General features: G+C 40.9%; 1 protein-coding gene across 1 annotated transcript in view; it reads left to right on the forward strand.

Moving 5' to 3' along the window:
• KCNH5 (potassium voltage-gated channel subfamily H member 5) overlaps positions 1-14,751 on the forward strand; it is a 151,143-nt gene that overhangs the window by 108,231 nt on the left and 28,161 nt on the right. The window contains exon 10 of the mRNA XM_052696097.1: positions 8,702-8,898. Coding sequence (XP_052552057.1) covers positions 8,702-8,898 — 197 coding nt within the window. The remainder of the gene's footprint in view (positions 1-8,701; positions 8,899-14,751) is intronic.

Here is a 14,751-nt window from a genome sequence, read left to right on the forward strand (position 1 = left end):
ATTAGCTATTTGGCTTCTCTTAAACTGGAGATGTGGCTCTCTGAAGGCAAACGCAAGTGCTGGTACTGAGCTGTGGGACCACTCATGTCGCTGAACTTCTGCACTGCTTCTTTCATGCAAGGGCAGACCCAGAGGGCACCTTGGGTCTCTTTTGTGCCTCATGAGAATGATTGAATGATTGCTGGGAAATGAGGGTCATGATGGCATTGGAGAGTTGAGCCAGCATGTGGAAAGTGGGCAGATACGAAGGACAGCACTGGTTATGTATAGAGAATATGTGCTCAGGGTATGCACATATACTTACTGCAGCTTTTGGTTCTCTAGAATATACTGAGGTTTTTAACAGGAGAAATTTAATGTAAGAATGAATCTGTTTCCATATTCAGATGTGAAGTCATGGTGAAAGCTCCTAAGTCTGTAATTTCCTTAGCAAAATACTCCTTGTACTTCAGCTTGCTGGGCCATCTCACTGTTATTATTAATTTCAGTGATGAAAGGATCTCTTTTGTTTGCTTACAGCTATTTAAAAAAAGAAAAGCTTTAAGAGTAAGTGGCAGTATTTAACCAAACAAAATGGTTTTCAGGCTACTAGAGTGAAACAAACAATAAATATATAATTTACTGACATCACTAAGTGGATTACATGCAAAACTTTATTGCATTTACTAATGAATATTGTGTTTGAAATAACAGTGAGAACTTTTTGTTTCCTACTTGGATGTACCGTAAATCCAGTACCTATTTTATTCCTCATTTGGCTAGGGAGCCCTTTAACCATATCTAGTTAAAGTGAATTATCTTTAATTACCAAAAGTGACTTTGATTCTGTCATGGCTGCTGGCAGGCGATCTGTGGACTCAGAGCTATGTTCACTGTGTACTGTGGGGACTTGAAGAATGCGTATTTGTGACTTAGAGTGAGATAAACTGCTTATTTTAATCATAGGCACGCTAAGAAGTTTTCTTTTGGGTTATTTAACACAACAGTGTACTGAGAAACTACGAGGTGTATCCTAAAAATTCACTTGTGGAAGGAAATCTCTTTCAGATGTAGTCGTGAACACATTTAGAGTGACGTCAATTGCCCCTGAAATAACAACTGTGTTATCATGCAGCAGAGAAGAAAATTTGTTTTAATCTCTTCTCCCCCAGGAGTTAAAGCACAAGGGAAGTGATACTGCTTGAGGTGAAGACCAGGTTTAAAAACCTCTTCCAAACATGAAAACCCACATAGATTACTTTGAATACTCCAATGTCTTCACACTGGTGTTCCTAGGAAAAAATGGCTTAGGGAGTTGTACTGCCAGTCTGTCCATCCTCCTCATCCAGCAGTAACCTGTATTGAAAATGGGTAAACATCCTTCAGAACCTGGTCCTTATTATGTTCTACTGTAGGAGAAGGAGAATAGGAGGACTCTTAGCTCCTTTGTAGAACAATCTATTTCCTAAGCTTGATAAGGAACTGGTATTGTGCAGTTACTATTTCAATAGTGTTTTTCATCCAGGTGTTGTAGTTATTTGCATTGCAGAGAGAAGTAGTTGGTGGTGTCTTTTTGCTTTGCTCACCTGTAGAGGGAAGTTTTGATGTCTTAGAACGATCAATCAGGAAGGTGCATCAACATGGATTAAGAGCATGACCCTCTGACCCTCACGTTCATTCATGCTTCTCTCCAAAGGTCAGGGCTTTGTCCTCCCTTGGATCCCAGCATAAATTGCTCCTCAACACTGCTGCTTTTCCTCACTTCATCTTCCTTGACTGCAACTCCCTCCATTGCAGCCATAGAAAGCTAGTGCAGACAGCCTCCCTCTTTGCTAAAATGGTGTCCTCAGGAGCTTGGGCATCCCACGCAAGTGCTATTTGTGGGCTCTAAAAGATAGAGAAAATGTGTAGTAGCAGTTTCGCTGGCTCCAGGACCCCAGCCTTGGCACATCTTGTGCTTGAAAACTGGTGAAACACAGTGACTGACCAGTCCACTTTACATCATTATATTTTCATTCTCCCCTGATTCCGTTTTGTCCTCATTGTGTGTAATTAAATGCCCAGCTACTGCAGTGATCACCATTACAGAAGTTGGTAGAGTAAGAAAATGAACCCAATTGAGCCCAGAGATCTGCAGTTTATAGGACTCATTAATGAAGATACCCAGGTGTCCAATTAGGTGTCTCCTCATTAGGTGTTTCCCTCATTAGGTGTCTTCATTTCCTGGGGACAGCCTCCTGCCTTTCATAAGCACTGACCAGTGCTCTGGCAGAATGAGCACTCTGCTCAGAGCTGGAGTTAAGGGGAGCTGCTTTGCTGGGGAAAACCAGATTCAGTCATTTTCATATACCTCGTATGCATTTGCCAGGATAATGGAGAAGTGCAAACAGTCTTGTCTCCAATTAACCAAACTTTCCTAGTGAGAGAGGTGAGCCCGAGAAGGCACATCTGTAATTTTCCACCACCTCTAGCAGGAGTGAACAGCCAATCTGCCACTGCTCTGCATCGGGAGATGTTCCCAGCAGAAATATCTCAGGAAAGACCAGGGGTGTGAAGTCCTCTAATGGAACAAGGCATCTGCTGGCACAGGGCACTGAGCAACTCACCCTGCCACAATTAACCTGAATTTGCTCGTGGTGAGGAATTTTGTGTGTGGGGCAGTGCCAGCCCAGTGCCTGCAAGCTGCTTTGTAGCTCCCACTATTAGCATGGCTGAGTGTGTGTGAATTGTGCAGTAACTTAAAGCGGGCAGATTGATCAGCAAGGCTTAGAGGAGTCCTTTTGCCAACAAAAAAATAATGACTCACCATGTTCAAGCGTTGATTGTAGGAACTGATTAAAACTATTGCTCAAACTGCATAGTGATAGAAATATATTGAGCACTGAAATCCTGGCTGGGGGCAGCTGCTGAACAGATTCAATTTTGATAGCCAAGCCAGGATGTATATAAATTTAATAGCTTGTATTTCAGCCACACTTAGGATCCTGATCCTGTATGCATTCAGTTGAGTTGTTCTTTATCTTCATGTGTTGCATGTTAATTCTCAGCATATTCTGCATACAGTCCCAGTGCAACAGTGTTGTTTACTGGATTTATTCCTCTTAGACGAGCCAGGCTCCATCGCTCTATTCCGCACACATTCGTAATTCAGAATTTGGGATCCATGCATCAACACTTTGAATTTCCATGATGTTACTCAGCTGGATGTGTGCTTCATGCAGGACAAGACTGACCATGTATGATGTATTGTATGGTGTGAAAAACTGTCAGTCCAATCCCATCTCCTAGTGTTAGTACCTGATTCTGTGATTTTAATTACTATAGTTGCAGCCTGAGTCACCTCTCATTTGGAAGGAAGGTAGAATGTTTGTCCTTACCTAAAATCAGCTTAACGTTATGTAATTTTTGTTTTTTTTTAAGTGAAGTAAAATAAGTCAAGCTGGTTTTGAGACTTTCCCCAGCTTCATAATGTGCACCTGGTAGCAATCTACAGAACTGCTGTTTTGTAGATTGCTACCAGGTGCACATTATTACCTATGTCCTATTGCATCTGTAGGACAACTCCATTTTGTTGCAGTGAGTTAATGCTCTAAATTAACTAATAGGCAAATGATTCAGAAAGGAAAGCTTTTCATCCAGCAGTACTGCAATAATCAAGGTGATGTAGGCTGTTTTTCAAGTGCTGAATCTGAAAATATTTTGTACTGTGCTCAAAGGAGTATTGATCTGAGTTGCAGTGTGATGTGCAGCTTTGCACTGTGCAGCTCTTCTTCAACATACTTCATGAAATGAGTCCTATTTTACAGGTCTGGGTTAACATGCATAGTACTACGTAAGATTTATTCCTACTATTACTTGTTCAAAGGTGTTATTAGCTCTTACTGACAGAGTTAAAGGGAGTGTTCAATTTTTCACATCATTTCGTAAGTTTAAAATATTTCTGTCTCTGTCTGCACCATAGCTAACTGTAATACATGGCATCAATCTTAATTCAGTGCCAGCTGGTGTGCTGTAGATGCAATCTGCAGCCTCCAGTGTCAGAAAGATTCCTTCCACTGAATTGAGATGTTTTTGAATTAGACCTGCATACTTCACTGCCAAACTCAGGAGCTCAAAAGTCTTGGTTGTGCAAGAAAAAAAATTATTTTGCAATCATATGATATATTTCTTTTAAATCAGATTAACAGTCTGAGGCAATGTGATTTGCCTTATGAGCATTGAAGATGGTGGGTATGGTCATGCTTTCAAGTTCATTTCTTCAGTCAGGAAGGATGGATATTTGTTTAAGTATCAAATCAAAACTGAGATTTCCCATCATGAAGAGCTGGGGCTTCTTAAAAAAAACAAAGAGGAGATTTGTGCTGAAAGTATGAGAGATGGGGACCATTAACCCATCACTAACAGGAGAATATGGACCTTTCCCTTTTCTAGCAGTTTCTGACTGCTGGTCGAAGGGTACATTAATTTTGTGTATTTAGATGCAGATGGGAAAGCTTGCACTGTGTTTAATAATGTAAAGTGCCTTTGCCAGCATGGACCTGAATGTTGGGCACAGTTAATAATGTTTCTTTGCTGACTATTCTGACAATCTTTTGAAAAGTGCTCTTTTCTCCATTCATTCTGCCCTTTCACATGTTGATATATGGGGTCCCATCAAGCTGGATGTCTGACTGGTGTGAACTGGTTTTCAATAAACCCTGGCTCCTCAGGGTACCCTAGGAAAGGCTGAAATTTTGGTCAGAACCTCCTCAAAGGCACAGAGCCCTGTCTCACAGTCTGGTAGTCACCCCTGCATATTATGGACTGTGCTCACAAGAAGTAATGACATCCTAGCTGGCAGGATACAGCTTGTGAGCTTGCACCAGTCCTTATCCTGTTTCCTCATAGTTGGATCTACCAATGTCTCATGGCAAGGAGCTGCTTACCTGCTCACCCAATGATTGCAGAGCTGTGGGCTGCTGCAAGTAACTGCAAATTCTTTCCTTCATCATCAGCTGTTTTCATCAGCTTGAGATATGTCTGTCTGGCAGTCAGAGGTTTCACTGCAGATGTATAGTCACAGACAGCTGTATGTGCATGAATATATGTACCAGTAGCATTGCCATTATGGCTGCAGGGACTTGATATTTGTTTCCTGACCTCCATTTCCGTGCACCTGCCGTCATTCCATGGCTATTGGTACCTGAGCAAATTAGCTGAATGTTTTCTATGTATAATGCAGTTTTACTGATTCTGCAACAAAATTGGTCTGTATTGCCTCTGCTGTTCATAAGTAACAGAAGATTTAAGCATATCCTGATGGAAAGCCTACATTATTCATCATGTCTGGCTTTTGCTAGTGTGATTGGTGGGTCTTGGGAAATGTTTTAAAAGAGGGAATAGTATGGCTGGCCTCTATTGGCTAGGAGTGCACCACATATATTTTCCAAATTTGCTCCTGTCCACAAGAGCTATCGCCTTAAGGAGAAACCTTTGCCCCTTTTATTTGTTTTTCCTCTCAGTGCAGTTTTCCATCAGGAATTTATTCTCACTGTCCATCCAGGCTTTCTCCCAAAAGCTCTATCAAGTTATCATTTCTACTGATATATTTTTTAGCTTGATATCTGTCTGAAGAAAATAAATTTTGCCATTTCATAGGTGCACAGGAGTTCTGAGAGTTAAAGAGAGTCTTTCCTGTCTCTGATTTCAAGGACTTTTTCATTCCCTTTTCCAGCTTCTGGGGAGTTTCATATAGCCTTACCTGAGATGTCTAGGCATGAGCTACAGTCTCACAAGCTGGAAACTCAGTCCATGGAGCAAGGTGGTGGAGAACATCAGTCCCCCGCTTCTGTGTGGCAGAGTTATTCATAATATAAAATGATAACATATAGAAATATAATTATCAATTATATAGTTACATATTGTTTAATTCTCTCTACATATGTAGAGATTCATGTGTATATTTAATGTATGGACATATACATAGGTTGCTCCACAAGTAATGCCTTCTATTTATTTCCATGGAAACTAGAAGATATTGACAAAGCACAGTGAATCAAGAGCTATTTGATAGAGCAAATTCTCAGCAGCAATAAATTATTTTTCAACACAGTCACCACCATTAGCTATGCATTTTGACCAGTGATGAACAAGACATGCTGTGCTTGTAGCAAACTGCAGCAGTGGAGGTGAGTAGCTGTGGTTTAAAACCTACCAGGTATATTTTTAATTATAATTCTAAGAAAGAGGAAAAATCCAGTTAGTTACACTGTGAAAAATAAAACTTGAGTGAATAATTACTGCTCTCTACTCAATGAGCTACAGTTACAGGGATGAAGTACAGTGCATTAATTTCTGTATCTATGAGGAAGCGTGCATTGTTTTGGAGAATCTGCTTGGGTGTTTTCATGCAGTACTGTTCCTTACATGTTCACAAAGAGCAAATGAGACTTGGAAGGGTGTGGGGAAAAAATCAAATTCAAAAAGTCATAATTGCTTCCAAGATTCTGTACTTTCTGAAGTACACTTTCTTAAAGGAAGCATTTGGGTTTCTTATAGTCACCTCCAGCGAAACAGTGAGCGCTGGCAGAAGACAAATACCATCTTTACCTTTTTAAGTTGTCACTTCACTTCCCCATTTAAGTGCACTGACTGCTGACCCATGAAGGAGTGCAGAGATGCAGTTTATCTTCTCAGCCTCATTCAGAGGAACGCAGTATCGTTCCTGCCTCACTGAACTGCAAAAGATGAGGAGATCTCAGTTTTATGAATGGTGATTTTATCTGTCTGACTTGGGAATGTTCTGTTGCACAGTTTCTGAGTCAGCATCCACTGCTTTCAGCTTGAATTATTTATATATTACCTTAAGTATAAGAAGAAGGAAAAAAAAAAAAGAAGCATTTTGCTAATATTTCAGCAGGAAAATCGTACCAGTCCCCATTACTGAATTCTGTTTAAACTGCGGTCTGCAGTTGCTGCAACCAAGGCTCAATTCTGTCCTGTGTCCACCTCAGAGAGCAAATCCATTAAGCAATTTTGTGCACTTCCAAAATGGTCTGTTTTCTATAAATTATGTAACTGTGCTGAGTATGTCTGCGAAACAGGTTTTAAACTGTGCGTAGAGAGAAGGGCAATTAACTGCAAAGGGTAATTTGAAACATAACGTTAGATAAATTATATATTTGTAGGAAATGCTCTGTGATAAGGAGAGCATTTTAAGGCAACTTGTTTTATCAACTGCATCAGGAATATTATGTATTGCAGTTCATTTTAACAGCATCTCAAAATGTAGAATTATTTTAAAGCAGTTCAATGAAAATGCTGCAACATTTCTGAGAGATGATTCTGCTGCACAGGCTGCATGAGAAATGTTAGTCTAGTTACTGGATATGATACCTGGAGCAGAAATACAAATAGAGGAATAGTCTCTGACCCCAAAGAGCAGTAAGGTTGGATAAATTATTGTTCTGTGTTCCTGAAATAGAACTGAGTGAAATGTTGCAAGTCCTTAGGGTAAGAAGCATTAAAATGTATTACCTTTTCTTTCCTCAAACTATAAAAATCACAAACCTTCACCAAGGGGCTGTTTGAGGTACCTGAAATCAATAGAGATACTACCACTGACTGGTTGATTTCTAGTTTCCTCTTAATAACTACAAAAATAAAGAGCTGGGATACCACTGGCAACCGAAGCAACCTTCCTTCATAAGTGCCCTTAATACCACAGTTTCTGCTTCAGAATCTGAGCTGCCAGCCACCAACCACACTTCTCTTTGCAGTCCTCCCTGGCACTCTTCCCAGCAGTTCCCTGTCTTTCTTGAACTGTGGAGTCCCGAACTGGACACAGTGCACCCAGTGTGGCCCCACCAGGGCAGAGCAAATAGGGGGAGGACCACCTCCTTTTCTTTCACCCCAGAAACACCCTTGGCCTTCCTGGCATGAGGGCACACTGCTGGCTCATGGCCAGCCAGAACACCCAGCTCCTTCTCTGTGGGGCTCCCTTCCAGCAGGTCAGCCCCTAACCTGTACTGATGCGTGCGGTGGTTCACATCTGGCTGTGGTTATTTAAATATGCATGTGTCTAAGGGGTCAGACCCTTTCTTAGTCAGCAAATATTTAAATACAGACTTCAGCAGAACCCTGTGTGTACGTGGATATGTTTGGATTTGGAAGCCGGCTGTTGGATCTGCTTAAGATTTGGAGCCGGGTATTTAGAGGTTAGAAGTCTCAGGGATGGTTTTAGTGGGTTTTTAGAAGGAATGTTACCTTTCTCACTGAAGTAAAAATGTTTAATGAGCGTTTAAGAAGCTGGCTCTCAAACAGCATTGTAGAGCCATGGTGATAAAGTATCCTGAATGACACAGGCTATCAGTGAAAGCAGGGCTCCTCTGTCACTTAGGAGTGATCCTGAGGAATATTCAGTCACTTCACCATTAGATAATTACTTATTATGTTCAGGGGCTTTTGGGAAATCCATTACCTGCATCTTCAGCCACACAGTCTGGCTTTTATGCTCTGTGACACTTTGCAGAGCTATCTATAAATATCTTAAAAACCTGGGGCTGTTGCTAAAGATGCTCAAATACCTCAGATATTTTTAAATCTTCTACCCTTATTAGTTTTCACAGTTGGGAGCTGATGTTAGCTTATTCAAAAGCATAAGAAAGTTTGGAAAGAAATCGTTTGCATGCTGGGGAGCACCACGTAAGCATTGACTTTTAACAAATTTTGTCCTGTTTTTCAGGTAAAGGTGATGTGTTTGGTGATATCTTCTGGAAGGAAACCAGTCTGGCCCATGCATGTGCCAACGTACGCGCTCTGACATACTGCGATTTACATATTATTAAGCGAGAAGCCTTGCTTAAAGTGTTGGACTTTTATACTGCTTTTGCAAACTCCTTCTCAAGGAACCTCACACTCACCTGTAATTTGAGGAAACGGGTAAGGCAGCTGATCTTGTTTTCCCTTTCTTTCAGCAGGAGATTGCACACTGTTTGCAGTGTTGAATAACCTCCGGTTTACTCTTGATGTTTTCAGGTCATTGCAGATTAACTGGCCTTTCAATAAATGTTGTAGCTCTTTGTTAATGATGGCTCAATAAAAGTTAGCCATAGATTTGCAGCTCCGAGTAGCAATCCTGGCGATGTGACATAATGAACTACACTTTCTTTTGCTTTGCTTTGCTGTTGTTTTTTTTCTTTCTGTTGCATAATGTATAAAGTTATATGTAATAGTGTGAGAGAGTCCGTATTTTAGATTCCTCAGAGGTGAGGCTCAGTCTCTCACCTTCTAGATCAGAAGAGAATAGTCTGATGGATTTGCATGGCACCAACTAGGAGAGATTTATTGATGTTAAATAAATAAAATGTACTCAGCAAAAGTATTATTTTAATACTTGCTCCACTCCCTTGCACAGTTGAGAATTTTAATATAGCAAGGTTAATAAAGCTTGGTAGCAATTTTACATTCACAGCTCACTTTTTAAATCCTCCTGCTCATTTTTTAATCAATCAGCAATGCTCACTATCCATTAGTTCTTTCAAAGAGCACTCCATCTAAAAATTAATTAGCCATAAGGACATATCTTGAGAACAGGTTAAGGGATTCTTTAATTCATATTGCAGCTGCAAATTTTAATCTTTATGATGGTTTTTTTTGTTTTGGTTTGGTTTTTTGTTGTTTTGTGTTTGTTTTTTTTAAGATTGATGAGGGTTATATACATTTTATTTGCATAGAGGAATCTCCTAACAATGATTTATAGATTATTGAGCATTAACTGAAAACCTCTAGCTGCTGAAACACATTTTTCTGCAGCCAGGACATCTCACCTGATAAGGTATCAAGGCTATCTCCATATTTTACAAGGTAATATTAGCCTCTGCAGCAACAGGAATTAAACAGAACTAGAATTTCAGTTTCCTGGATATAGTTTCTCCCTGGCCACTAGAGTATTTTACAAATACTTATTTCAAAGAAGATTTAATTTTTACTGTGTTCCTGTGCTCATTAATGTACCAGCTATAGCACAAAATACCCATGGAAAAAGTAGATGCAATGGGGGATTATAGCTCCCCTCCATCTCTGCAGGAGTCTGGAAGAGCTAAATTATAATGAAGTTTGGTTCCAGTTTCTCAGCTTACCTCTGACTTGAAGCTTGTTAACTCCACTTTGGTCCTGAAGAAGAGCTTTTGGCTTGAGAGCTGCTTTGGGGCTTCTAGCTTTTTGCTTTTTTTATTGATAAAATGTTCTCCAGGTCATGACTTCAGCATCCCCCCTTTCCTATTTGACATGTGCCACCAACTCCAGTCCCAGATGACAATTTCTTTCAGACTTTCCTGATGGTGATTTCATGGGACAAGAGTACACTGTGTCAGAATTTATTCTTTCCTTTTCAAAATGGGAAACCTGTCACTTCAGCTAGCTTCCTGGGACTCCCCATCAGCCATGATAAGGTTGTGCACAGGGAAAACACAGACAGATCTTTTCTTGTCAGGCCAACATGCTGGAGTTCAATTCTGCAGTCCTGGAATACATAAGGGAAATAATCACTTGGCTGTTTTTCTATTTATTTTCTTCTGTCACATTCCTTTTTTGGGCAGTTTGGTTCCTTGCAGGGCCCTAGCACAGGGAGTCACACTGGAGGAAAAGCACTCAGGGAGCATTAGGTACATGCAGTGTGCCATGGAGCCAGTGACTCAAAGCAAGAAGTGTCTGAAGAGCACTTGTAAAGAAAGGTTGGATTTTGCAGAAGGAAAGGCAACGTCAGTTGGGTGCATGAGTTGGCACTGGAGTCAAAGGAAGATCAAATCAGTGTAGTACATGAATTAATTTCACTGAAAAGTTGGCCAGCGACATCTGAGCTACTCACCAGTCACTTTTATAGCTCATGAGGAGGAGTGCTTCCTTTAGAGTGCAGTTGCATGTCCCTCTTCAATGCCTTATCAGGGATGAGAAAATCATCCCCTTTCTGTTGATTTTTGAGACAGTCCTCAGTTGCTAACTTTTAAATACCAAGGGTACATCAGATGAACTCCACCTATAATGTCTCCTACTCAAGAGCTATTTCAGGAAAAGTTTTTCTCCTGGTATTTAAGATGTGCTGAGCCAAAGCTTGCTTTTGCAAAAATTATGAGTATTGTTCCTAGGTACAAAACAGATCATACTGCTTTCAGCAGTGGGGATACAGTCCAGGCCCTGTTATGTAAAATTATTCAGGGGATTGTTTCAAACAACGTATCTGCTGAAAGTGTACCCAATTCCCTATTGGACACGAAGTGTCTGACTGTGAGTTCAGCCTTTGAGAGAAGCCACGCCATCCAGAACAGTTTTATCAGGCAGACAAAAAGCAGTTGTTCAGTAAGTGAAAGCAGGCAGCCAGGGCTGCACTGTATTGCAGCAATTTGTGCTGGAGTCATGTAATCTAAATGGAAAGAAAATCATTGCATCCTTTAATTGATTTCAATAGAAATATACTTAGCACATTTTCTACGTAGTCATCACTTGTAACGTTTGACATTTAATCATAACAAAAATACACTCATTGCAGTTCTGTGCTCAACAAAATGGCTGTTTGTTCTCACTGTCAAAAATATATAGATAGAGAGAATTGCTCTTTCATCAGGTCTGCTTTTCCAAATACATATGCATGTGTGTGGGTGCCTACACACACGTGCATTTGTGCTGTATTGTCCCTCAACAAGCACTCAGATGTAGTCTGTAGACTGTGAAACAATTTAAATGTTCAAAAGGCTAATAAATTAATAATAGTGCTGAGCACAAAAGGTTAGTTCCACATGACGGGGAAGAGAAAGTCACACTGAAGTGAGGAAATAATGTTTTCTCACTCCCAAATAGCATTTAGAGGCTTGGCATGTTGAATGACCTACTTAAGGCATCTGCTCAGTGTGCTGTTATCAACTCTGGGTTTTTGTTTTCTTTTTCTGTGCATTAGGTAGCTCAGCCATTACGCTGCATTTATGAGCTCATAAAGTGAGCATGCCTGCTTGCTTTCCAACCTGCAGTCCTCTCTCCTGCTCATGGTGACGAAGTGACTTTTAATCTGTAATCGCAGAGCAGCATATCTTGTTTAATGCTCTGAAATTTTTATGGGACATCTAACATTGCTAATGTACACTGCAAGGCAGAGGCAGGACTTTGAACTTCTTTTTTTTCCAAATAGGGGAAATAATTAATCTGGAAAGATACTCTATAAAATCGCAATGAGATTACATAGCTGCCTCTGAGGACTGAAAGTTAGAAAGCAGCATTTGGGATGAGTCTTCAAAGAGTTAAGTATTGCCTTCTGATGTTGGAAGAGAATATTAATAATGTCTAATTCATTAAGTGCCTTTCAAGATTTCATGCAGCTGGAGTGAGGGCTCTGCAAGCTTGAGCCATGAAGTTTGGCCAAGGGAAAGGAGCCAAGATAGACTTTTAAGAGACCCATACGCATACAGATAAACACATTTTATTGATAGTCAAAATTTGGGAAGGAAGGCCTGCACTAAGCCACCAATTGTGTTTCCATTAAAAATCAAGTTTTCAGCTGAGATATATTTAAAGCTTTTTCTTTTTCTCCATGTTGCTTCCATTTACACCATCTAATGCACCATCTCCAGCTAACTACTAGATCACTGTGGTCTGTGGAAGTGCAGGAAAAATCAAACTGAAATTTTGGGCCCCCTGAAAGCAAAGCTGAAATTCTTCCATGCTTCAGTAAAGCAAAGATTTCCCTACTCAGCTTTTAAGGTACACGGGTGCATACTGCTGTTTTGTGCTGTGAGCAAAAAGAGTTGTGTTAAATGAATCTGGAGGAGCTGAGGAGAGGACGTCTGGCCATGTAGGGTCTCTGGCACATTTTCTCCTGGAAGTTGTGCTAGGAATGAGCCAAGGAAATGTGAAGAAAGAAAGTGCCTTTAAGGCAGTGAAATACCCTCTAGAGAGGCTCTGTTCTGTTCCATGTGACATCCTTAAAGCCAGGGACAACGCTGTGAGCAACTGATGTTATCTAATTCAGCCAGCACAGTGTGAAGCAGGTGAGGCCGTCAGACTCTCTTAACACAAATGTTCTGGCTATTTTAGGTCAGAATGATTTCTTTTAAAATCAGCTTTCCGTTTTTGCTTGAGGTTTTAATGAATCATGTGTTGTTTCTTGAGTGAATCATACATCATTTCTTTGTCACTTTTTTTTTTTCTTTTAAAGCTATGTTTTCATTTGAATTTTGTGCTTCTGTCTCCTGAAAGCATAGGCTGTACCAAAGGTCAGTCAGGATCCCCTTCCTCTGTCACTTGTCAGGTTCTTCCAGTGTCCTGATGCAGAGGCAATGTCAGAGGCAGAAGGTGTTGCTCTGTGCATTGCTTGCCCCTCAGGATGCACACTTTCTGGTGAACCTGCGGATTTTCACAGGTTTTGAGCTTTGAAAGCCTTTTACAATTACGGCAGAGCTGTTTGCACTTGGCCAGCTGCTGCTCCTGCTTGGTTTTGACCAGCTGCAGGGAATGACTTGCTCACATAGAAAGGGATCAGAGCGTGGGGTTTGGGAAACGGGCATCAGAAAGCTTAGAGCTGTCTGTGTGGAAAATTGTGCTGGGAACTCCCTGTTCTACACCTTCACAGGGGTACATCCATCATCCATTTGCACCCCTTTTTGCAGTCTGTCACTGGGAGCTTCCTCCATGTGGGATAGCAATGGTGACCAAACCTGTCTGGGCAAAACAAACTTTTCCATCATTACTGCTAAAGAGAAACAGGGAGATGTGCTGTTTAGGGAGTTGCAGTGTCTAGTAAGGTAGATGAACTCCACAGGGGCTCTGGAAAGGCAATCCAACACATCAATTTCTGTTGGGGCTTACACGTCCAGCAGGCTTTTGGCATGACTTTTGACTCAGAATGTGTTTGCAGATCAGCAGCTTGCTCAATCCTACTGGAAGTTAATTTGATCCATGTCTTGGTGGCAAAGTGTGTATTTCCTTCCCCTGTCTTTGTCTTTCCTGGGACTCAAAGCATCTGCATGCTAATGCATCAGGCTGCTCACAACCCCTAGGGGAGGTGAGGAGGCACAGAGAGCCATACATGGTGACAGCCATCTCCACTTGCCCAGCTGACACACAGCAACATCAGCCTCTAGCTGTGCTGCCTGTGATAGTATGCTTGGGTGTTCATAGCTCATCTTACTTCATTACTGCAGCAGCTCTCCTGTGACCATGGCAGAGTACAACTTTGTCAGCTGTGTAAGGCAGTAGTCTCACTTACCTGTTTTCCTATTCGGCTGTATCAAAAACAACACACCTTTTTACTTATTTTTCCCCTTCTTTACAGCAATAAGGTCAGCTCAGTTTGAGCATACAGGGTGACTTTCATCCCCACCTTTTCCTCTCAGTAAATCTCACAGACTGGCTTTGCCTTTAATTTCACCAAAAGTCCTTCGTCTGTCTCCATGTGAAAAAACAATTGTTACAACTTGTTTCAGGATGCTCCTGCCCTTTCTTGTCCCTCTCTGGTCTTTAATTATCTCTGTTTTTTTCTTCTTTTTATGTGAGTGTGTTGTCCTAGAAAGTGAAGTCCTACCACTGCAATTTAGCTGCAGCTACAGTTTAGCACGATTACAGAGCAAATGAGTTATACCTTCCAAAATCAATAGAGTTTCATTTTGTTCACATCTTAGCAGACCTTGCAGGCTCCATTATGCTCTGAGAAGCTTTCACTTAAGCCAATTTTCTTTCTTTATTGTTTGACCTCGTTGTATTCAGTTATCTCCAGATATGCCACTATTCCATTATGGTATTTCCTAAAGG

The sequence above is a fragment of the Tympanuchus pallidicinctus genome, unplaced genomic scaffold (assembly GCF_026119805.1).
Source record: "Tympanuchus pallidicinctus isolate F22 unplaced genomic scaffold, pur_lepc_1.0 scaffold3, whole genome shotgun sequence".
NCBI classification, from domain to species: Eukaryota; Metazoa; Chordata; class Aves; order Galliformes; family Phasianidae; genus Tympanuchus; species Tympanuchus pallidicinctus.